Here is a 26,289-nt window from a genome sequence, read left to right on the forward strand (position 1 = left end):
GGCTCCTCTGTCCATGGAATTTCCCAGGTAAGAATACTGGAGTGGAGGCAAGAATACCGGAGTAGGTTACCATTTCCTCCTCCAGGGGATCTTCCCAACCCAGGGATTGAACCCGAGTCTCCTGTATCACAAGTGGGTTCTTTACTGCTGAGCCACCTGGGAAGCCCACCTGCAACAATAACTCTGGGTAAATAGTCTCAGGAATTCCAATTATCAATATATGTAATATTTGATGCATCCATTTTGTCATAATTAATAGGTACTGAAATTTTAAAAAATGTGGCTGGTGAGACAAAAATGTTCAGTTTCAAAAATCTGAACTTTGAGACCCTAGAAATAGACTGAGAAAGGTTTTACAATGTTCTTTCAGTAGAGGTTCTCTATACAGTAGGATTCTCCTAGTTGTTTGTGTCAGAAACCCAATTCAAACTAACATCTTTCAGAAGATCAATCGTGTCTAATAAGATCATTCTAAACTCCGGTTATGATTTCTTTTTAAGAAAATATATCATTTTCTCAGCTGTCCTCACCAATGGTAGATAAATTAATTAAGTTGGTACCCTTTTTTAATATTTGTTGTGGTGAAATGAAAATGAAATCATTTTACCTCAGCCTATGTTAGTGTTACTGTAAAACTGCATCCCCCACCGCACTGCAATTCATGTTATAATATTGAAGAGATGGTTTACATCCCAAACTCTGTGCTTTGCATGATCCAAATGGATGACTGGGAATTAGGCCAAATTCTCCCTTAATTAATTTAATTTACTAAATCTTTTATTTTTGCAGATAAGTTAAAAGCCAATATTGAAAAGCGTGCTACAATTAAATTGCTAAGAGACAAGCAAACAAGTATAAAAACTAGAATTTGACAATGCACCCAGAAATAATTTCAGGTGTTAATTTTATCTCCACATCTAAAATATATTCCAACATTGCAGACAGAGCCACTGATGAGGAAGTTGATGGAGTAACGGGGATGACAAGCAACACTCCTCACAGGAATTGCTGCCTTGAGCCAGAAAAGCAGCTAAAGCTGTCTCACAGAAGCAGATCTCCCAAAGACCAGGGTCCAGGGCAACTGGCCAAATCTTCCTGACAAACCTCAGCTGTTATCTAACTACCCTCATTCATCTTTGCTTTAAAAAGCTAGGGAATTCCCTCAATTCTCAGCTCCAATGGAGCAAGAGAGAGACCTGGCCCATGGTGTAGATGGGTTTGGTTAACAGCGTGCTTTCAGATGCAGAGGACCCTGGGGGTCTGCAAGTAACTGAACCAGGTTTGGTTTGAGCTGCTGTCACCAACACCAACTTGTCACATGGTCTGAAATTTCTATCAATACTCTCTCAGGTTCAGACACTGATCCAAGGAATTGTCTGCCTCAATGTAACTATGTACCTTGTAAAAAAGGGTCACTGCCTCTGAAAAATGGATTAAGGTATTTGATTAGGGTATTTGAACTGGCTGACAGTCAAGAGGGGCTTCCCTGGTGGCTCCGAGGTTAAAGCGTCTGCCTCCAATGCGGGAGACCCGGGTTCGATCCCTGGGTCGGGAAGATCCCCTGGAGAAGGAAACGGTAACCCACTCCAGTATTCTTGCCTGGAGAATCCCATGGACGGAGAAGCCTGGTAGGCTACAGTCCACGGGGTCACAAAGAGTCGGACACGACTGAACGACGGAACGGACAGAGAGAACGGACAGTCAAGAGAGAGAAAAAGATGAGAGAATGAGACACAGGACAGGTAAGTTTTAATGAAGAGACTACAGAAAGGCACACACTGGGACTTCCCTGGTGGTCCAGTGGTTAAGACTCTGCACTTGCATTGCAAGGGGGGCAGGCTCCATCCCTGGTCAGGGAACTAGGATCCCTCAGGCCTAATGGCTAAATCCCTCGGACCATGGCTAAATAAATAAGTAAGCAAACCTTTCAGAAAAAAACATGTATTGGTACATACAGCAATGAAAATGAATAAACTGTGACTAGCCAGAACATGGCTGAACTGACAAAATGAAAATATTAAAAATAAAAAGAAAGGCACACCTGAAAGGCAAGATCAGTTAGGGTAAGATCAGTAGGGTCTTCAGAGAAACAGAACCAGTATTCAGTTCAGTCCAGTTCAGTTCAGTCGCTCAGTCGTGTCCGACTCTCCACGACCCCATGAATCACAGCACGCCAGGCCTCCCTGTCCATCACCAACTCCCAGAGTTCACTCAAACTCATGTCCACAGAGTCGGTGATGCCATCCAGCCATCTCATTCTCGGTCGTCCCCTTCTCCTCCCACCCCCAACCTTTCCCAGCATCAGAGTCTTTTCCAGTGAGTCAACTCGTCGCATGAGGTGGCCAAAGTACTGCAGTTTCATATATTATACATAGGTTATTAATACACATACATCATGAAAGTGAAAGTGGTAGTCACTCAGTCATGTCTAACTCTTCGCAACCCCCTGAACTATAGCCCACCAGGCTCCTCTGTCCAAAGAATTTTCCAGGCAAGAATACTGGAGTGGGAAACCATTTCCTACTTCAAGGTATCTTCCCCACTCAGGGATGGGTCTCCTGTATTGCAGCCAGATTCTTTACCATCTGAGTCACTAGAGAACCATGTACCTACATCATATATATAGATAGATATAGATACATCTTTACACACACATCAACCAATATTCTACTCAGATATATATGTGTGTATACATAAATGTCTATGTCTACATGTACACATATATAGAGACAGAGTTGTATATACTTACATATATATACAACTCTCTGTCCAAGAGGGCTTCCCTGGTGGCTCAGCAGTAAAGAATCTGCCTGCAATGCAGGAAATACAGGAGACACGGATTCAACCCCTGAGTCAGGAAGATTCCCTGGAGGAGGGCATGGCAACCCACTCCCGTATTCTTTCCAGGAAAATTCCATAGAGAGAGGAGCCTGGTGGGCTATGGTCCATGGGGTCACAAAAAGTCAGACACAACTGAAGTGACTAAGTACATACACATGCATATAAAATTATTATTATAAGGAACTGCTCACATGATTATGGTGGCTGAGAACCCCATGATCTGCCATCGGCAAACTGAAGACCCAGAAGAGCTGGTGATGCAGTTCAGTTTGAGTCCAAAGGCCTGAAACCAAAGGGCTGATAGTTCCAGTCAAAGCACGGGAGAAGACTGATGTCTCAGCTCAAACAGTTGGGTGGAGAGTGAATTCTCCCACCTGCCATCTTTTTGTTCTTTTCAAGGCCCTCGATAAACTGGATGAAACCAACCTACATTAGGGAGGGCAATCTGCTTTACCCAATCTATAGCTTCAAATCCCATTCAGAAACATCTGTACAGACACAACCAGAAAAAATGTTTAGCCAAAATATATGGACACCCACCCCATGATCCACTCAAATTGATACATAAAATTACCCGTCATAGGGAGGCTGCAATAGAAAGGGATAACCAGGAAAAAGCAATTGCGATACTGGGTACCTGGAAATGCAGGAATCCAAGAAAAAGATTAAGAAGCATGAATCACATCCTTTGTTCCCTTCATAGTGATCTGGGATTTAACCTTGGGCAACCGCTTTGGGGTATTCAGTGTAAAATGAGGTAAGAAACAAGAGTGAGTCCCCTCTGAGTACAGATGCATATTTTCAAGCCCACAAATACAGTCAGTAACCAGTGAGATGCATTCTGTGAAAGGGAGAATGTCAGGGAAAGTACACATCAGCTGGAGAGCTAACATTTATTACTTACAAGTTAATGTCCTGGAGGGCCTTCCCAGGTGGCGCTAGTGGTAAAGAATCCATCTGCCAATGCAAGAGGTGCAGGAGACACAGGTTCCATCTCTGGGTAAGGAAGATCCCCTGGAGTCGGAAGTGGCAACCGCTCCAGAATTCTTACCTGGAAAATCCCATGGACAGACTAGCCTGGCAGGCTACAGTCCATGGGGCCACAAACAGTTGGCCGTGACTGAGAGACACACAATGTCCTGGAGCTCCGCAAACCTCAGTCCGTTTTCCCCAAAAAATGGATTTAACAGACTTTTAGATTTTTTTTGAGGATTAGCAGAATGACTAGTGAATAATAAATAATCAATTAATGTGAGCTGTATTAATAGCTGCTATAATCACACACATACACACACAATGGCAAAAGTGTGGACCTAGGCCGAGGTCAACATCTCACTCTCAATGAGTGAGATGACATATTTGACAAAGATCAACTCTTTGTTTTGTTGACAAACATTCTGATCAGCTACTTGGCCATGGGGCCAGAAATCTGATGCACTGATTCTTAGCCAACTTTGTGCAAAGTGCCAATAATAGTTAAGCCAGTAGTTACTCAAAAATGTAGGAATAAGCCCGGTCTGCACTTAAAACTCATATGTCTAAATATAACTGAAAACTGTCTACGGGGACCTATGGGTTATTTCCTTCCACAAGCTACAGTAGCATGGAGTCCTACAGGGCACTTAAGAGAGGGTTTAAAATCAAAAGCTTCTGCACAGCAAAGGAAACTATAAGTAAGGTGAAAAGACAGCCTTCAGAATGGGAGAAAATAATAGCAAATGAAGCAACGGATAAAGGATTAATCTCCAAATTATACAAGCAGCTCCTGCAGCTCAATTCCAGAAAAATAAATGACCCAATCAAAAAATGGGCCAAAGAACTAAACAGACATTTCTCCAAAGAAGACATAAAGATGGCTAACAAACACATGAAAAAATGCTCAACATCCCTCATAATCAGAGAGATGCAAATCAAAACCACAATGAGATACCATTTCACACCAGTCAGAATGGCTGCTATCCAAAAGTCTACATGCAATAAATGCTGGAGAGGATGTGGAGAGAAAGGAACCCTCTTACACTGTTGGTGGGAATGCAAACTAGTACAGCCACTATGGAGAACAGTGTGGAGATTCCTCAAAAAACTGGAAATAGAACTGCCATATGATCCAGCAATCGCACTCCTGGGCATACACACTGAGGAAACCAGAATTGAAAGAGACACATGTACTCCAATGTTCATTGCAGCACTGTTTATAATAGCCAGGACATGGAAGCAACCTAGATGTCCATCTGCAGACGAATGGATAAGAAAGCTTTGGTACATATACACAATGGAGTATTATTCAGCCATTAAAAATACATTTGAATCAGTTCTAATGAGGTGGATGAAACTGGAGCCTATTATACAGAGTGAAGTAAGCCAGAAAGAAAAACACCAATACAGTATACTAACACATATATATGGAATTTAGAAAGATGCAAATAATAACCCTGTATACGAGACAGCAAAAGAGACACAGATGTATAGAACAGTCTTTGGGACTCTATGGGAGAGGGTGAGGGTGGGATGATTTGGGAGAATGGCATTGAAACACGTATGTTGTCATATGTGAAACGAATCACTAGTTCAGGGTCAATGCATGTTATAGGATGCTCGGGGCTGGCATGCGGGGATGACCCAGAGGGAGGATAAAGGGAGGAGGGAGGTGGGAGGGTGGTTCAGGAGGGGGAACTTATGTAAACCCGGGGCAAATTCATATCAATGTATGGCAAAACCAACCAATATAATATTGTAAAATAATTTGCCTCCAATAAAAAATAAATTAATTACCTAAAAAAATAAAAAAAAATAAAAATAAAAACTAAAAAAAAAAAAAAAAGAGAGGGTTTGTGAGCATCTTGTGCATTCCTCTGACAAGATTCTATAACCATATACAAATGATTTAGATATTATTTCACATTAATCATGCTTTCCATACTAACTTCACACAGATTCAGTCAGATGAATTGGTTTTCCAGCATCTTTGGGAAGAGCAATTCTCAACATCTGGAGCCCGGATCAGTCAGTATGATCCGGAGCCCAATCTCACCTGGTAGGCACCCTCCAGGGCACAATGAATCACAGTTTCTGTAAATGGAGCCCAGCAATCTTTATGTTTCACAAACTCCCTAGATAACTCTTGTTCAGAATGAAATTTAGAAAAACATTGGGTATAAGATATAAGGTGGTACGGCTAGTGTCAGAATTAACATTCTAATATCACAACTTTTCACCTTCAAACTCTGTGGTTGACATGCTATCAAAATCCAGTCCCTTTCTTTGCCTTACATAAGAAAAGTTTAGTTAATAGAGTCATTCAAAAAATTAAACTCTTCTCTGTGCCTTCAGGTTAGCATTCTGGATTCAATTTAACTGTAGATAATTGAAGAGCAGAAACACAGAGGGGGGACGTTCTGCTGTGTAAAGGCTCTAATTCGTGACCACAGGTACCTTCTCTGCATGTTCCTGCTACCCCAGCGGTAGTTCTCAGACATGAGCTGTTCTTCACCTTCCCCACAGTACACCCTCCCAGTATAAGGCTCATCATACATGCTCCGTACTGCCTTGCACACATGTCTTGCATACTTGGTGTCCTGCACTTGTCACTTCTCAGCTGGGGAAGTGGTAGGATTTCCTTAATTGAGTAACTGCACACTTTCAGTCGACAAGAGTTTTTGTGATTCTTCTTCTCTGTGATGTTGGCTCTGACCATATTTACTGAAATGCAGTTTTACCTTTATTGAACTTAAAGGAAAAAACTGAACTTAACATTTTGTATTTTTTTCACTTCACTTTTCTTATAATAATCATTTTTATTACTTTTTCAAATACATAGCTGTATCAAATATTTAAAAAACACTTTTTCACCTAAGATAGTTTGCAAGACAGTTTGCAAGATGCTACCCCGTATCACATCTTGTCAACAGCGTCAGACAAAACACAGTTCTAATTTGCCGTGTTCTTGCTTGCTAACTGGGGGTGGGGAGGGGGGGGTTGTATCTCTGTGGGATCTTCCTGACTCTTTTGCTTTCATCTGAGGGCTTCCCTGATGGCTCAGCGGGTAAAGAATTTGCCTGTAATGCAGGAGACACAGGAGACCCAAGTTCAATCCCTGCCTCAAGAAGATCCCCTGGAGAGGAGCCTAAAAGAACTGGACACAACTGAACAACTAAGCACAGACAGCCATGAGATTCTCTAGGTCTATAATTCTCTGTGAATACAGTTACATTTCATTTTCTTACAGGTAGATTATTTATTTTTGTCAATTATCCATGATAAACTTTTACATCTAAATGACTTTTTGCTGCGTCTCCTCATAGCTCTCCCCCATCTCTCCCACTGTGAGACTGTGTGGGTCTAGAAAATAAAGAACATTTTAATAATAGCCCAATCAAAATGTAATTAAGAAAGGTAACTGGCACCAAAAATATCAAAGAAATTCTAGATAATTCTTGCTGTCTCCTATTTTGAATTACCACTTCTCTCCCTCACTGAAATTTAAATATTTATATCAATATACTGAAGTATGCATTTCTTTCTGAACTTTCCTGTATATGCCTTATTATAATAGACATCACATTTTATTATTATAATCATTTGTGTACCGTTCAGCTTCCTTGCTAAACATTTACCTTCACAAGAATGGGATTCATTTCTGTCTTACCCCTGAGTTCTAGTGTTTAGATAGACTTTGACACATTAATAAATATCTATTTGATTGATGAGTGGATGGATGAATGAATTTCTTAGAGGAAACATGGATTAGTCTTTCATTTTTTTATAGTCTTCTGAGTATTTCTTGTCTATCACCTTCCTTTTGATCCATAATCTCTGAGCACAAATTATATAGTTTAAATAGAATCTAAGATATACGTCTGTTGAGGGAACCATAATTACAAGATGTCTCAATTCTTTCTCAGCTTTTTGTAAAGTGCCAAATGCCCAACATAACTGTCATCTGTTAAATATATTTCTGGTAAGTTATCAGCCTCTCTCATTTGTTTTGGATTACCCATCATAAATTTTGCTTTCACATTTTTATTGATGATCATATCACATCTCTGTTGCTTGCACTGCATAAGCAGGGTTTGGGAATTTTTTTTTTTTACTGTATTTAGCCAGCAGAAGTTTAAATAGCAAAGTGTTTAAGAAATTATTTTTCTTCTCCAGAGAAAGTGTAGACAAAGCAAGTTGAAAAAGAGACCCAGTTAAATAAACTTCTGTCTCTGGACACAAAATCCCAAGGTCTTCATGCCTCACACATAATACTAACAAGGCCTGCTTTTCTGGATTTACACTGCTTAGAGTAAGTAAGGAATGACATCACGATATGCATTACTCCCAGTGCTTTCAAAATGCACTGAGATACTGAAAGTTTCCAAATGGCTTCTTTGTACTCTGTTAGGGACCATCTGGCTAACTGGAGATAAACAAGTTTCAACATATGGGCCCTAACACACACACAGCACTGCTTCACTAGTGCAGAAAATTAACAAAAGGTCACTCTCTTGATATGACAAACTCATGCTAAAGAGGCAGCACCATGTAGTGGAGGGCATGCCCTAAGTTGCACACAGGAGACCTTAATTCCAGGTTCTTTCTGCCCACTCACTGCACGTGGCACTTGATTACACCAAGTCTCCTGGAGTTCCTCACCTGAAAGTTAGAGTACCAAGTCAACACTGTCTTTACTCCTTCCCTTAGATCCTTCCCTTTTTCTCTTTTTATTTCTTCCTCCTTATGAAGGAATATTTATTAGTATTTTATTTAAAGTTCTCAGCATAAAGGCCTTTAATCTCCTTCTTTAGGTTTCTTACTAGGTATTGTTTTTGAAGGGATTTTAAACAGGATTGTTTTTTTTAATTTCTCTGATATTTTATTATTAGTATATAAAAGAAATGCAACAGATTTTGCTATATTATTCTTCTATCCCACCACCTTTATTATTTATTATTATTTATATATTATTATTTCTCATTTATTTATTATTTCTCATGGTTTTTGTCTGGAGTGTTTAGTGTTTTCTGTATAGATTATTTTATCATCTGCACACAATGACAATTTTACCTCTTCCCCTCTAATTTGGATACCTTTTCTTTTTCTTGTCTGATTACTGTCACTAGGACTTCCAATACTACGGTGAATAGAAGTGGTGAGAATGGGCGTCCCTGTCTTGTTCCAGGTTTTAGCAGGAAGGCTTTCAGCTTTTCACATTGCTTGTGAGTTTATCATTAATAGCTTTTATTACGGAGAAGGCAATGGCAACCCACTCCAGTACTCTTGCCGGGAAAATCCCATGGATGGAGCAGCTTGGTGGGCTGCAGTCCATGGGGTCGCTGAGGGTCGGGCACGACTGAGCGACTTCACTTTCACTTTTCACTTTCATGCATTGGAGAAGGAAATGGCAACCCACTCCAGTGTTCTTGCCTGGAGAATCCCAGGGACAGGGGAGCCTGGTGGGCTGCCATCTATGGGGTCACACAGAGTTGGACATGACTGAAGTGACTTAGCACCAGCAGCAGCTTTTATTATGTTGAGATGTGTTCCCTCTATACCCACTTTGGTGAGAGTTTTTGTCATGAATAGATGTTAAATTTTATCAAATGTTTTTTGTGTTATCTATTGAGACGATCATGTGGTTCTGTCTTGTCTTTTGTCAATGGGATGTATCACATTGATTCATTTGTGTAGGCTGAACCATTCTTGCAACCCCTGGAATGAATCCAACTTGATTATGGTGTACGATCCTTTTTCTGTATTGTTGGATTCAGTTTGCTAAAATTTTGTTGAAGATTTTTAACATCTAAATTCACCAAACCTATTGGCCTGTAATTTTCTGTTTTGTATTGTCTGTCTGGTTTTTGTATCAGGGTGATGGTGGCTTTTAGAATGACTTTGGAAGTATTTCCTCCACTTCAATCTTTTGAAATAGTTTGAGAAGGATTAAGTGTAAGTTCTTCCATTGAAAAGGAAACACTGATAAAGGAAATTGAAGATGATTCAAAGAAATGGAAAGATATCCCATTCTCTTGGATTGGAAAAATTCATATCATTAAAATGACCATACTATGCAAAGCAATCTGTCACTCTAATGTGATCCCTATCAAGTCACCCAAAACAGTTTTCACAAAACTAGAACAAATAATCCTAAAATTTATTCAGAATCACAAAAACTCAGAATTGCCAAAGCATTCTGTGGGGGGATGGAGGGAAGCTAGAGGAATAACCCTCCTAGACTTCAGACAATTCTACAAAATTACAGTAATCAAAACAGTGTGGTATTGGGGCCTCCCTGGTGGCTCAGTGGTAAAGAATCTGCCTGCCAATGCATAAAACACAAGTTCAATCTCTGATCTGTGAGGATCCCACATGCCACAGAGCAACTAAGCCCATGTACCATAACTACTGAGCCCATGCTCTAGAATCTAGGGGTGGCAACTACTGAGTCCACGTGCCAAAACTACTGAAGCCCATGTGTCCTACAGCCTGTGCTTCACAACAAAGGAAGCCACCGCAATAAGAAGCCCATACCCCACTACTGGAGAGAAGCCCCCTATTCACTGAAACGAGAAAAAAGCCCACATAGCAATGAAGACCCTGCACAGCCAAAAAAAAAAAAAAGTGTGGTACTGGCACTAAAAACATAGAGATCAACGGAACAGAACAGACAGCCCATAAAGAAACCCACGTGCTTTGTAGGTGGTGCTATGGTAAAGAATCCACCTGCCAATGCAGGAAATGCAAAATGCCGGTTGGATCCCTGGGTCAGGAAGATCCCCTAGAGGAGGAATCACAACCCCCTCCAGTGGAATTCTCTTGCCTGGAAAATTCCATAGACAGAGGAGTCTGGCTGGCTACAGTCCATGGGATCACAGTCAGACATGACTGAATGAGCATACACTCACAAAGAAATCCATATACCTATGGCCAATTAATCTTAGAGGCAAGAATATATAATGGAGAAGAGATTGTCTTTTCAGCAAGTAGTTTGGGAAAGCTGGACAGCTGCATGTAAATCAATGAAGTTAGAACACACCCTCACACCATACACAAAATAATACATGACACCATAAACTCCTAAAAGAGAACATAGGGAAAACATTCTTGTACATAAATCAATGTAATATTTCTTAGTCTCCCAATGCAAAATAAATAAAAACAAAAGTAAACAAACAGGGCCAAATCACACTTAAAAGCTTTTGCAAAGCAAAGGAAAACATCAACAAAAAGAAAAAAACAACCTACAGAGTGGGAGAAAATATTTGTAAATGATGCAACCTGACAAGGGGTTAATTTCCCAAACATACTAACAACTTAAACAATTAAATTTCAAACAAACAAACAACCCAATCGAAAAATGGGTAGCAAACCTAAACAGACATTTCTCCAAAAAAGATATGCAGATGACCATGACATAAAAGCAGAGGAAAAGATGCTCTGTGTGTATATATGTTAGTCGCTCAGGCATGTCTGGCTCTTTGCAACCCCATCAACTGTAGCCCTCCAGGCTCCTCTATCCATGGAATTTCCCAGGCAAGAACACTGGAGTGGTAGCCATTCCCTTCTCCAAGGGATCTTTCCAACCTAGGGATCGAACCCAAGTCTCTTGCATTGCAGACTCTTTACCACCTGAGTCACCAGGAAAACCCAGAGAAGATGGGAAACATTGCTAATTATTAGAGAAAGGCAAATCAAAACCACAATGAAGTATCATCTCACACCAGTCAGAATGGCCATCATCAAAAAGTGTACAAATATTAAATGCTAGAGAGAGTATGAGAAAAGGGAATTCCTACACTGTTGGTGGGAATGTAAACTGGTATAGCCTCTGTGGAGAACAGTATGGAGATTCCTTAAAGAACTTAAAATAGATCTACTATGTGACCAAGCAATAAGGATACATGCACCCAGTGTTCATTGCAGTGCTGTTTATAATAGCCAAAGCATGGAACTTGCATCCATCAACAGATGAATGGATAAAGATTTGATACACAAACACACACACATACACACATGTTCAGTTCAGTTCAGTTCAGTTCAGTCGCTCAGTCGTGTCCGACTCTCCGCGACCCCATGAATCACAGCACGCCAGGCCTCCCTGTCCATCACCAACTCCCGGAGTACACCCAAACTCATGTCCACAGAGTTGGTGATGCCATCCAGCCATCTCATTCTCCGTCGTCCCCTTCTCCTCCCGCCCCCAACCTTTCCCAGCATCAGAGTCTTTTCCAGTGAGTCAACTCGTCTCATGAGGTGGCCAAAGTATTGGAGTTTCAGCTTCAGCATCAGTCCCTCCAATGAACATCCAGGATTGATCTCCTTTAGAATGGACTGGTTGGATCTCCTTGCAGTATAAGGGACTCTCAAGAGTCTTCTCCAACACCACAGTTCAAAAGCATCGATTCTTCGGCGATCAGCTTTCTTCACAGTCCAACTCTCAACTAGCTTGGTGCAAAAGTAACTGGTTGTACATTGTTGAACTTTGCTGTTTGATATTAGAATACATTCTTAAATAAATGTCATTATGTTATACATTATTTTCATGAGCATTTCTCACTTTATGTTTTTTTGCTAATGATGAATTACTTGCTGTTCATTTTATATTTATCTTAGACTATAGAAATGATATTAGATAATAAGCAAATTTGAGTGATTTTTTAATTTCAGTTCAAAATGGGTCGTAAAACAGCAGAGACAACTTGCAGCATCAACAATGCATTTGGCCCAGGAACTACTAATGAATGACAATGCAGTAGTAGTTTAAGAAGCTTTGTAAAGGAGACAAGAGCCTTGAAGATGTGGAGCATAGTGGTCAGCCATCAGAAGCTGACAAAGACCAATTGAGACCAATCAGCAAAGCTGATCCTCTTAAAGTTGCCAAAGAACTCAACAATGACCATTCTACGGTCATTCAGCATTTGAAGAAAATTGACAAGGTGACAAAGCTCGATTAAGCGGGTGCCTCATGAGATGACAGGAAATTTAAAAAACTGTTGTTTTGAAGTGTCATTTTCTTTTATTCTATGCAACAACAATGAACCATTTCTCAATGGGATTGTGACATGCAACAAAAAGTCGATTTTACATGGCAACCAGCCATGACCAGCTCAGTGGTGAGACTGAGAAGAAGCTCCAAAGCGCTTCCCAAAGCCAAACTTGCACCAAAAACTAGGTCATGGTCAGTGTTTGGTTGTCTGCTGCTGGTCTGATCCACTACACCTTTCTGAATCCCAGCAAAACCATTTCATCTGAGAAGTATGCTCAGCAAATCGATGAGATTCACTGAAAACTGCAACGCCTGCAGCCAGCATTGGTCAACAGAAAGGAGTCAATTCTCCACAACAATGCCCAATTGCACGTCACACAACCAATGCTTCAAAAGTTGAATGAACTGGGCTACAAACTTTTGCCTCATCCACCATACTCACCTGACCTCTCACCAACCGACTACAACTCCTTCAAGCATCTCACAACTGTTTGCAGGGAAAATGCGTCCACAACCAGCAGGAGGCAGAAAATGCTTTCCAAGAGTTCATGAAATCCCAAAACATGGATTTTTACATTACAGGAATAAACAAATATTTCTCATCAGCAAAAATGTATTGATTGTAATGGTTCCTGTTTTGATTAATAAAGAGGTGCCTGAGCCTAGTTATAATGATTTAAAATTTATGGTCTGAAACTTCAATTACTTTTGTACCAACCTAAAGGAGATCAGTCCTGGGTGTTCATTGGAAGGATGCTAAAGCTAAAACTCCAATACTTTGGCCACCTCATGAGACGAGCTGAGTCACTGGAGAAGACCCTGAAGCTGGGAGGGACTGGGGGCAGGAGGAGAAGGGGACGACAGAGAATGAGATGGCTGGATGGCATCACCGACTTGATGAACATGAGTTTGAGTGAACTCCGGGAGTTGGTGATGGACAGGGAGGCCTGGCGTGCTGTGATTCATGGGGTCGCCGAGAGTCGGACACGACTGAGCGACTGAACTGAACTGAACTGAATACACATACACTGCATTACCACTCAGTCATAAAAAGAATTTGCAGTAACCTGGGTGAACTGAGAGGGTATCATGCCAAGTGAAATAAATCAAAGAAAGACAAATTTTATATGATACCACTTATATGTGTAATCTAAGAAATATTATAAATGAATCCATTTATAAAACAAACAGACATAGAAAAGAAACTTATGGTTATCAAAAGGGAAAGAGACGGGGGAGATGAATAAATTAGAGGAGTATGAGATAAACACCACTATATATAAGATAAATAAGTAACAATTTACTGTATATTATAAGGAACAATATTTAATATCTTATATAATAAGTTATAATGGAAATAAGTTGAATATATATATATAACTGAATCACATTATTGTAAATGTGAAACTAACATAAAATTATAAATCAACTACACTTCAATTTAAAAAAATAAATATTTTTTGCCTTCTATACAAGTTCCAAGCATGGTGCTTGGTGCTGGGAATATTGATTAAAAAAAAAAGACACGGTTCATGCCCTTGAAGAATTACTAATCAATGAGAAAACATACATAAAATCAATAATTGAGAACAGGAAGAAAAAATTCCAGGCAGAGGAGGAAAGCACATGCGAAGATACTCAGATAGGGAGGAGCATGGACTGTTTAAAAAATTCAATTCAGACATTATTATATTTGTTGTTATTGTTGTTTAGTCGCTAAGTCATGTCAGACTCTTTTGCGACCCCATGGTCTGTAGCCCGCTGTAGTTCTCTGTAGTTCACTGTCCATAAAATTCTCCAGGCAAGAATACCAGAGTGGGTTGCCATTTCCTTTTCCAGAGGATGTTCCCAACCAGGGATCGAACCTGTGTCTCCCACAGAGATTGAACTTGCGTCTGTTACATTGGTAGGCAGATTCTTTACCAGTGAGCCACCAGGAAAACCTATTATTACCACAATAGCATAAACTACTTGAAAAATTGCCTGAATTTTCTATTTGTCTTGTTGAGGTAATGCCTATAATTGATGAATCTAATAAAATTACATGAAAATATGATCATCAAAAACATTTACAGGCATCTCAGGCACATGACACCATGGTAAATGCTTTAAGAATTTATGAAACAGTTTCCAGAAAACCTAGGTTCTATGAGTGCCTCCTGTTTAATATTTACAAAATAAAATTAAACACTAAGGCAACAGTCATTAAGTTACCTCTTACAAGTACGCCACTCCTCAAGTATCATTTCCCAATATTCGGTCTTACCAGAAAATAACTGATATCCTAGAGTCAGAAGAGAGATTAGTTATAATAGTCACTGTTGCTGAATAGTCCAAAAATACATATAAAATTTTAAGTGATTTTCCCAATTCTTAGTTAAAATCTGTACCTTTGGTACAAATTACATCATAGGTGAAATAGTATAAATTGTTTGACATTTTTTCTCATTCTCTCCCAGTTTCTACTTTTTCTTTCCCTTTGGCTGCTAGGCATGGAAAGTACAGTATCCAGTGACCAGCCACTGTAACCAGAATGAGGCAGAGAGTTCAAGGGTCAAGGTGTTCAAGTCAGGCAGGATAAAGAACCAATTTTAATAACTAAGGTCCTAATAAAAAAAATTAAACACATATGAAAACCTGAATCAATCCAATTAACCATAAGGCTCTGCCTTAAACTACAGGAAAGAACGTGTCATTCCTTAAAATATCTCTATTGTGCTTTCTATACTACATGGTGACAAACTGAGAAAAGTCTGAACTCTGATGTAAATTCCTCAAAAGTAAGGACTTGCTTTACCCATACTGGTTCCCTCAATGTCCACAGTGCTGAATGCAGCAGGAGCCTAACAAATGCTTATTAATCAAATCAAGGAATGAACGGTCACTATTTTTAAAAAGTTACAAAGTGTATGCAATTAATTACAGAATTATCTTAGCTACCTGTTAGGATTGCAGCAAATACATAAAGTTTGCCATTCTGTTATTCTATGTAGAGTGACATTTGTAACATCAGACCATCAATTAAAAGTCATTATTTAAGTTGCTTTATTACAGCTACAAATAAACTTTATTTGATGTAATGTAATAAAACATTTTCAAATTTAACAACATTTACCTGACCAGAATGAATCATTTAAATTATGGATATAAGTATATACAGTTACTTCAGCAAATCCGCAGTTCAGGAACTGGTACAAGTTTTATCGGAAAGGACAGTGCCCACCTCCCCTTTCAGAGAGGCAGACCCTTCCTTGTGTGTGGTAAGAAGCGAAGTCAGTGAAAGTTGGAAGAAATCTGCCATCCACGCTGGAATTCCACATTATCCTGTGAGAAAACAGCTACACATATTGCAGGAAAATAATATTCTCTTTCCATTCTCTCTTGTCAAAAGAAAGTTTGCATTCATTTTGTCCCCTTAGAGGTACTCTTCTCTGATCTACTTGCTGTCTCCCTAACTCATACATATTACATAGAACCATTTAAAAAAAAATAACAAGTACAAAGGGAACTTTTCCATGTCCTGACCTGCCCTGAATATCTACCACTTTGGGGAGGGATGGGGGAGAAGAACAGAATTGACCAGGCACACATGTGATTTCAGATACAGAGAACACAAATACCAACCCTCTAGAAGGAACAGAATGGTACTACAGAGGCTTCCCAACACTGCCCCAGGTGACCTCTGGGGCACACATACAATGCTGCTCAATGAGAATTAGCACAAGGACGTTCCATCTCCAAAAGCATCACAGCCTTGCATGGAAACCCCATTATTACCATCCTTCCTCCCCCAAACCTCAGAGTTAGGAGCCAGCCCGCAGGCCCACAGCACCCAGGTGTAAAGGACAGTCATGAGTTCTGTGCCAACCATCATGTTCATGTCCAGGGTAGGGAGGCAGCCTTCATGCTCCACTCAGGGAAAACTCCTCACAGGAGGAATGCCCCTCCCCTCTCAGAAGCCCCCAGGAGAAGAGTGAGCGTGATAAAAAAATTAAAAAAAAAACTTTATTCAGATTTTAAGATTCTCTCCATCCTGAGCTCTGTTCCTGAGTTACTCCAGACTGAGAAGAGAGTTAACAAAGAAAGGAGGCTGGTGGGGACGTCACAGGGACCCTGCAAAAAAGCCAAACTGTTTGACAGAAGCTTTGAACAGACACTGCTCTGGGAGATCATTTGTAGTAGCTGATGACAGGGTTCTGTTTTCTAATGTGGACATGCAATGTATTCATCACTAGGCTTACTGCAGTGGGCTGAGGAAAACACCCTCTGTCCCACCGCAAAATACATCTGTCTCATGAATGATTCCTGAATATTCACCACAAGGCCTAGACTCAAAAGCATGGGAAGTGCGCATGGGAACTTCTTCACTTGCACAGACTTGGACAGAAGCAAAGCACCAGAAACTGTGTTCTTTCTGGAACTCAGTTCTGTGTGTGCGCTTACAGCTGAGCCGATCAGGCCATTTTCACGTGCACACAATAGCACGGATCCACAGAAAACAAGGAGAGGTCACCATCCCTGTCACGATATACTCTGAACAGTGGATATACTTTGCTGGTCATGTCTTAGCCATCCCAAGAAAGGACAGACGCCGCATTCCATTCCGAAGTCTCGGCAAATGATTGCATTCTGTTTCCACCTCTGTCTTGCCTTGTTTATTTCATCTCCATTATTCTGCTTTTGATCATGAATCATGACTTTTTTTTCTACAGTAGTCAGAGTTTTGTCTACAGAGAGAGAGAGAGAGAAAGAGGACGCAAGAAAATGATTTAGCAGAACTGTAATTGTGAGTTCTTGTTTTGTGGTGAGTGGATTTAATTCTTACAGCACTTGATAATTTGAATTATTTGTGGTTTCTAAGGGGATACAAGCATCTAAGAGGGAAGAAAAAGTGCTATGACTCTTGTCGTACATTTCGTAACATCTACAGCGGCCTTAATATATTTGCAAATCAGCTCCAGATAACCCATTTAGAAGTTCACTTTTATAATATAGCCTCAAATGGCTCTATTCTCAATAATCCTTTCAAAACACTACTGCACTTGCTGTACCTGAAAAGAATAATGATGACTACAATGGGAAGTGTCCTTCCCTTCAAACTTAGAAGGGTGCATTACAGTAAACCATGTGTGCAGAGACTGAGAAGCCCCTCCTTCCTAGCTTCCTTCCTCCCAGATTCACAGAAATGGCATGAGTCAGAAGTCTTGGCCAACAGCTGAAGAAAAGCCCCTTTCTCCTTAGTGCAGAGCCAAATCCATCTAGATAAACTCCCCTGACTCAGTACCTTCACAGGACGTCTTAACTTACCAAACTACATCTCTGTGCTTGAGAGCTGGGTCTAAGAGGGTTCTGCCCTCCCATCCCATTGAAAGTGCCTCCTCACATGGCTGTCAAGACTTGATGAGTGAGTCTCCCTGGTGACAGGATCAGTTTCTCCATAAGACACCAACCCTCAATTTGTACCTCACCACCACCATGGTGCCTGAGGGGACGCACCATGCTATGGCTTTGACCCACGGCTCCAGGCTGCTGGGTAGCTAGCAGAGAAAAAGGCTGTGTCCCCACCAGGGCTCCACACTTATTCTTGTCCCAGGGCCTCTGCCTCTTCTCCCCACAGAGGAGACTGCAGTTCCTCCAAGGCTCACAGCAGCTCATAAGCTTTACTGAATCCCACCAGGCTCCAGCACCATCTCTGAAGCTCTGCTTTCCTCACAACCTACCTGTTAGTCAGTTCCCAAATGTCCAGACATCCTCGGTCTCTTTCCTAGTCTGAATGCCGACCTTCCTCGGGCAGGCCTCATCACTTTTACACTGCTCTCCTACCCATTTCCCTTCTCCTGTTGTGAACTCCTATTTATACAGTAGATCTTTTCTCACTCCAGCTCAAAAACCTTCATTTCTCTCCCCGCCCGCTTTGCCCACATGCCCTCCAAGTTGACCCCAATCTACCCAGCTTCCAGGTCCTACTGAAGACACAGCCAAGGGTCTCATTGTGTCTCTGTCCACTTCTAAGTCCCTCTGTCCATACTGTCCCCTCTTCTTGGAGTAGCCCCCAACCCACCTCCACCCCTGCCATCCCTTAATCCTACTCTTTATTCAAGACCCACCCCAAAGATCATCTCCTTCATGATTTCCATCATGGGTATTTTCTTCCTAAGACATCCCCCTGAGGCTATTTTTCTTGCAGACATGTTTATACTGCTTGATTTTATCTTGTGCTGTGTGTATTTACTGTCTACTGAAAAAACAAACAAAAATATTAGAAAGAAGCAAGTGAGGTCAATTGCCTGCCTTTCTTACTTTAAAGAGACTCTGCAAAGTTAAAATGTAAGCAAATACAAAGCAGGAAGTGAACAAGCTATTATTAGTACTAATTGATGATTTAATAAAAATAAAGAGCTGAATTCCAGCTAGTTAATGATGAGGAAAATACTACTCAGGGGAAAGAAAATTAATGAAATAACCAACTTTTTGTTTGGCTTTGTCTTTAAGACAACATCCTACCACAGACATCCAGGGTTTCAAGAGCAATGATGTTTCTTCCCAATTTTCAACAGGACCCATTTCATCTTTTTTTTTTTTTTTAATCACTCCTAAGTGATTCCTTGCCCATAAAGACAAGGCAGATTCACTCTAAATTCCTAAGCTTCAGTACTCACCATGGAGCAGCATTCAGGACAAGAACTCAAGATGACTCCGCTACAACTGCAATGGACAGGGACTGTAAGAGTCTCTTTGCTAGGAAGAAGGGAGAAGGGAAGGCAGAGCTACTTGAAAACAATATCATGAAATCTTTTTACACGGAAGTATTTTAGAAATTGCTGTTCAATATTGTTCACAGTAATGGTGCTGAAGAACAAAAGTCACCCAAATGTGACACTTAAAAGCCATTTAGCTTTTTGGCAATTCAAAGAAAATCCATAAATAAAGTCATCAAATTAAAAAAGTCCCTGCTTCTATCACATTATCACATTTGGTTTTATATTATCAGTATTTGAACACTTGTGAAAAGGTGACAAAGACTGTAATTTAGGGTTCTGTTCTGTTCTGTTCCATCGCTCAGTCGTGTCCGACTCTTTGCGACCCCGTGGACTGTAGCCTACCAGGCTTCTCCGTCCATGGGATTCTCCAGGCAAGAATACTGGAGTGGGTTACCGTTTCCTTCTCCAGGGGATCTTCCCGACCCAGGGATCGAACCCGGGTCTCCCGCATTGGAGGCAGACGCTTTAACCTCTGAGCCACCAGGGAAGCCCATTATAATTACCAGTGAAGTATTTATAGCCTTTTCCCTCTATTCACTCCCTAGCCAAGGAAGACTCCCGAGTGCCTGCCAGACTCCTGAGCCTCTTGTTATGCTGATCAAAAAAATGGGGAAATATTTGGAAGTAGCAATACACAAGCTAGTGGATTGTTTATACAGGAAAGGAGGAAAACTATTATATAGGAGGAAAAAATAAAGCCAAGAAGATGGAGTTGGGGCAAAAGTAAAAGAGACTAGAACCTAAGCAGCCAGGGAAGGGGGGCTGGGAAGAGGGCTAGAGAGATTGGAAGGAGCAGCCCAGAGTCTCTAGGTTGGCCAAGAAATGTGTGTGCTAGAAAGACAGGGAGGGGGAACAAAGGCTTGTAAGATTCGCTGTGAGCTATGCACTGGATGCCAGATCATTATTCCAGAGACTCGAGTAGAGTTAGGATTGATTTGGATTATCCAGCTGGTGTTTACTTGAATGCAGCTGTGCAGAGCGTGGACCATAGGGGGAGTTCTGGTTACTAGTCATTTACTAGCCACCACTCCCACCATGTCTACAGTCACCCCAGCCCACTGGATCTGTGAGCTTCCAGAGGCAAGGACTGTCACTTATTTGTCCATCACTGCCATGCCTGGTGCCATGCCTTGTCACAACAGGCTCTCAAATGTTTCTGGAGAAAACAAGCCGATGAAGAGATGCCTTAACTCCAACCTCTACCTTCTAATTCATTCCACATGATACCACCAAATCAGTCTCATGGTTTTGGTGACTCTGTTTTCCTTACTTGCAGAGATTTGGTCAATGGCTTCCTTCTGTCCACAGGAGGATTTCTGAACCTTACATTATGGACATTTTGGGCTGGGTAATTATTTGCTGTGGGGGCTGCCTGAATGAGGAAGGATGTTTAGCAGCATACTCAGCCTCTACCCACCAGATGCTAGGAGGTCTTCCCCTTCCCTATCTGAAACAACCTAAAACATCTTCAGACATTGTCAAATGTCCCTGGAATGCAAATTAATCCTGGTTGAGAACCATTTGCCTACACAAAAAAATCCCTAAAATTTCTGGGACTGGAATGGAAGGTCCTTCATAATTTAATTTATCTGATCTTTCCATTAAGATCTCTAAATCTCCCCTACAACAATGCTTCAGTCAGCCTGTCCCTTGCATAAAGTCTCACATCAACACCTCTATAGGAAATGTCCCCTTCATAAGGAATGCCATCTCTAGTCTCCTGTAGTCATAAATGTTTTGACCCTGATAGTCATATTTGACCCCATATCCTTTAGGAAGTATTCCATGGTCTGCTGCTGCTGCTAAGTAGCATCAGTCATGTCTGACTCTGTGCGACCCCATGGACTGTAGCCTACCAGGCTCCTCCGTCCATGGGATTCTCCAGGCAAGAGTACTGGAGTGGGTTGCCATTGCCTTCTCCGATTCCATGGTCAGAGGTAAGGCAATCACTGAATTATTTTCCTCTCCTTTGAATCCTATAGCTTTTCCTGTCTCCCAACTTTCCTTGTGTTCTCAACACAAAAAGAGTAAATGAGCTTGTGTGTGTGTTTACGTACAGTCTGTGCAATAGAAATACATTCACTATGGCAAGAAAGACATCGTATGTTTTGTGTATCCTCCTCAATGCTTGACACAGTTATAAACAAGAATTTAAAAATGAGTCCTCCCACATTGGAACTGAAAAGAAAATTGCCTGCCATAGAATTTTTTAAATAGCAGCTATTCCAACTAGTTAGAAATCTCCAAGAGTTAATGAATACTTAGGTCCATCATCCCAAATGATTTTAACGTTCCATAATTCTAAATAAAATCAATAATTAAAAACTTAAACAGAAAGGGATGTAATGAGGACACAATCATTTTCTGAGACCAGGGGAGAGCAGACTATGACTTGTAGGCCACATCCAGATTGCCACCTGTTTTTGTAAATAAAGTTTTATTTGTATACCATCATATTCATTTGGTTACTTGTGTCTAGGACTTGTTGCTCACTCAAAGACAGAAATAAGTATTTTCAGTGGAGGCCATATGGCTAGAAAAACTTAAAATATTCACCATCTGGCCCTTCACAGTGAAAGTCTGCTGATCCTTGTCTTAGATTAACTGGAAAACTAATACCTAAGATGCCACACTAGCTAAAGATGCAGAGGCAAATATCTTTTGATGTTATGTTAGCTGATTTAAATACTTTTATAAAAGTCATAGCAGCATGGAATTTAAAAATACATTTGAACACAGATGTCCTGCGCTCAAATTCAGCTCCCCATGTAAGACTTTGAAAAATTATTTGACCTCCCCAACAGAATGAAGATAAAGGAAACCAACCTCCCATAAGGTTTGTTTTTTTTTTTCCCCCATAAGGTTTTAAGAATTTAAATGACATAATTCACATGGAGTGCTTAGAAGAGTACCTGAGAGTGAATCATCAATAAATGTGGGTAACTATTCTTTTAAACTGGAAAACCTATTTGTATGATGTTTGAAAAATTAGCATTTTTTGAATTATATGTGAATTATTAGCTAAAGTAATCGATAAAATTATCCCCGAGTTCTTTGACTGTGTAGAAGGAAAACTAACATAGTGGTATTTTCTAGTTTAGCACCTCAGTGGTTCTTTCCTAGTTTCTACACTGGCTGCTTAACTGAACCCCCTGCCATCAGTCTTTTTATTTTATCTGCCCTTCTCACTGCTGCCAGAGAGACTTTCTTCAAACACATCTTTCAGCACGTTACTCCTGGGAACTGAAACCAACACACTTTCCTGCTCCTGTGCTGAACAATTCTGGAGCCAGGCAAAAGAACCCAGTACTTGTTACAGGAAATAGTTGCTTCTAAAAGATAAGACTGCACACCAACCGAACTAGCTTACCCCTCAAGACTGACAGTTAACTCATTAAAACTGGTTTCAAGGTCCTCACTCAGCTGTACCCACCAATCCAAAGTTACCACATCATAAACTCTGCCCCGTCTTCACTTCTCTGCCCTAACACTACCCAGCCCAAGCTCCCAAACTCCATCAATAACTTTTGTTTATTTCCTCATCAGAGAAATGACCAAGACTCTGTCAAGGAGGTGTCCTCTTAAACTGCAGTAAGTCTAATAAACTTAACTTACTCCTATTAATGGGTTTTTCTAAACATCTGCTTAGTGAACTAATTTAATGGTTAAAATCCCCAGCTCAAAACATCCACAAGTTCATTGCTACTATAGACTGAAGTCATCTGACAAGTAGTGTTACACAATAGTTAAGAGCACATGCACTGGGCTGATTCATACCATATCTACCACTCATAATCTTAGGTTGTTACTTTATGTCCCAAGCCTGTTATTCTTCTGAAAACTGGGGGTGCCAGAAGCAACCAGGTTACAGGTAGAATGATAAACACCATGATAGCATCTGGTAGGTATTCAACAATTGTTAGAAATTATTACTTGGATTATCTATTATGTGTCAGGCACTGTACTAGATTCTACAAACAGAAATTTGAATAAGACATGGCTCTTGCCCTGAAGGAATTTAGAACCTGGTTCTGGTGGATAAACACTAGTGTTTGATTCAATAAGAATCTTATAAACCTGGAAAGATCCTTGGTAATATAGGTCACTCATTGCATTTATTCTGAAACCAAAAGACTGTATTCTTTTATAATGAAATTTTATTTTTTGATGCAACATGGGGAATTTCCCCAACCAGGAATCAAACCTGTGTCCCCTCCAATGGAAGTTCAGAGTCTTAACCACTGGACCATCAGGGAAGTCCTTGTATTCTTTCAAAAAAAAAATCTAATTTTTTTTTATGAACAAGTTCTTATGTACAAAACAGGGTATAGAATAGAAGTAAAAATAAATACCTGTGAAGCTATTTCACAGCTCAAGAATTAGCATATCTGTAGTCTTACAACTTTGAGTTCCTAGGACAGGAAATGATGATCTCTGGTTTCCCTTATCCATATTAGGGAGATGTTTCTGCCTCCTTCATCCTGGTGATGAGTTAGAGAACAAGCTGAGTTCCTTGAGGTTTTCAGAGTCGTTTGGTGTGTATTCTAGTTGGGAGCCCTGGAGTCTACCATAACCAATGAGGGCACTTTGGGACCCTATTCCCCTGAGATAGCTGAGAGCACAGAGGTCTCCTTGGCCACCTTGATTACACATAAAAGCAGTTTAGTATAGGGACAGCATCTGGAGGTAAGATTCACATGATGTGGGATCCAGACCCAGAGGTACCACTAATCACCGCATGATAGCTCACTTGCCATGACCCAGTTATGTCTTCTGTCAAAGGAAGGGACTGGACATGATGACTGGGAAGGTCCTTCTCAGCTACAGAGGTCCAAGGTTCTCTGGCCAATTCCAAAGAACAAGGTTCAGTGAAGAGGGACACCTCTCGTCTCACATTCAACACTGATCTATTCTCTAACCAGCACCTTCTATTTCTTCAATCTAGTTTATTTCCCCTCAGTTTTCAAACATGAAAACGTCTCCTCTACCTCAAATTTAAAACAAAATCTTCACTGGGCCTGATGACGTTGCTATGTTGTCTCCTTCCTTCTTCACAATACCAAATTAATCCACATGTGTGTTATAGTTCCTTATCACCACTGGCTCTTTGTGGTCCTTTTTCAGATTCCAACATCCTATTGTAATTGCTTCTTGAAAAGTCACTAACTGCTTCCTAGACAAACTCAACAACTCTCTATCAGTTCCCAACTCCTAAAAGTGGGTAGCACTTTCTGAAAACTCTGTATCTATCAAGACTTTGCTCCACCCTGGCACTTCCCCACACTAACCACTCCCTACTGCCTCAGACGACTTCTTTTATCTTTACTAGATATAAGAGTAATAGCAACTAAAACGATAATGTTACAAGAATTAGAGCTATAAGGACCTAAGGTGAATGTTATTTTCAGAGAAAGGAGGAAAAACATCACCTTCCTTGTCAGCCATGGCATCAATTGCGATTCATCAGCAAATCAGTCTTCTTCCAATCCAACTGAATACCTATCTTTGGCTTTTGGAACTCTATGGGGTGGAAGACTAGAGTACAGTATTCTGGACTCAAATCTGATACACTTGGGAGAAAATAAGCTTGCTACTGGTTCTGGAAGCTTTCTGCCATGTGCTTCAGAAAGGAGTTCCATGAAAGGGTTGGGGGGATAGAAGGAAAACAGTGATAAATGACCTTACAGCACAAGCTCAGGTCTCTCAGGCCTCTCGGCGAGCTTCAGGGCCTCATGCATGCCTGCGGCCGAGAGTTTCCGGTTGATATTCCGGTACTGGCATTGGAGCAGGCTGCGGTAGGTGGTCCTCAGGTCCCGGTTGAAGAAGGCATATATAAAGGGGTTAATGAGAGAGTTTGCATAGCCCAGCCACAGACATGTCCTCTCCACCCACAGTGGAATGCAGCTGCAGGCGACACCGCAGATGAAGGGCCTGGCAGTTGAGAGGAGGAAAAACGGCAGCCAGCACACGGTGAAGGCCCCGACGATGATGCCCAGGGTGGTGGCTGCTTTTTGCTCCCTCTTAAAGATGGAGATGTTTTTCCTTTCGTGTTTGAGGAGTCTCGAAAGGTTTGCACACTCCTCTACCTCCTTCTGGAGCTTCACCATGCCATTGAGGGAGATGACGCTGTCGGGCTCCTCTGGCCGGGGGAAGCCAGGGAACTTGTGTTTGGCAGCGCTCTTCCTGGCGGCTTTGTAAATCTGGTAGTACATGAAAAGCATGACAGACATGGGGATATAAAATGCCACTGCGGTGGAGTAAATCGTGTAGCCAAAGTCCTGGCTGATCAAGCACACCTTGCCATCATTGACGTTCTGAGCCCAGCCAAAGAGCGGCGGTAAAGTGATAGAGGCGGACAGAAGCCAGACGGAGAGGATCATCTTGGCCATGCACTTTCCGTTCTGCCTCACAGGGTAAGTCAGCGGCCTCGTGATACCAAGGTACCTGGGAGAGAAGTGGGAAGAGAACACATGACTGCCATGATCACAGCTGATCAACTGGGGAGTACCACTAGGCTATGAACCTAGTAGCTCCCTTCCTTACAGTCCCTTCTAGGCAGGCATCTGTCTTCCCATTTCACAGAAAGGTAAACTAAGGCTCTGAGAGGCTGTGCATTTTATTCCAGGTCACACAGCCAGCCAAAGGAACTGCCAGCACTCAGCCTGAGCCCTCTGCCTGTAATGCTGGGCCATGCTCTTTTCATACCTTGCAGCCTCTCAC

At 41.2% G+C, this 26,289-nt stretch overlaps 1 protein-coding gene across 1 annotated transcript in view; it reads right to left on the reverse strand.

Annotated features, from left to right (window-relative positions):
• Window positions 1-22,768: 22,768 nt before the first annotated feature.
• The window catches only part of HTR7 (5-hydroxytryptamine receptor 7), a 98,708-nt gene continuing 95,187 nt past the window's right edge, over window positions 22,769-26,289 (reverse strand). The window contains exon 2 of the mRNA XM_088842135.1: window positions 22,769-26,013. Coding sequence (XP_088698261.1) covers window positions 25,251-26,013 — 763 coding nt within the window. The 3' untranslated portion in view covers window positions 22,769-25,250. The remainder of the gene's footprint in view (window positions 26,014-26,289) is intronic.

Source organism: Moschus berezovskii, chromosome 12 (genome assembly GCF_049115385.1).
Source record: "Moschus berezovskii isolate FMDL1 chromosome 12, NW_MosBer_1.0, whole genome shotgun sequence".
NCBI lineage: Eukaryota > Metazoa > Chordata > Mammalia > Artiodactyla > Moschidae > Moschus > Moschus berezovskii.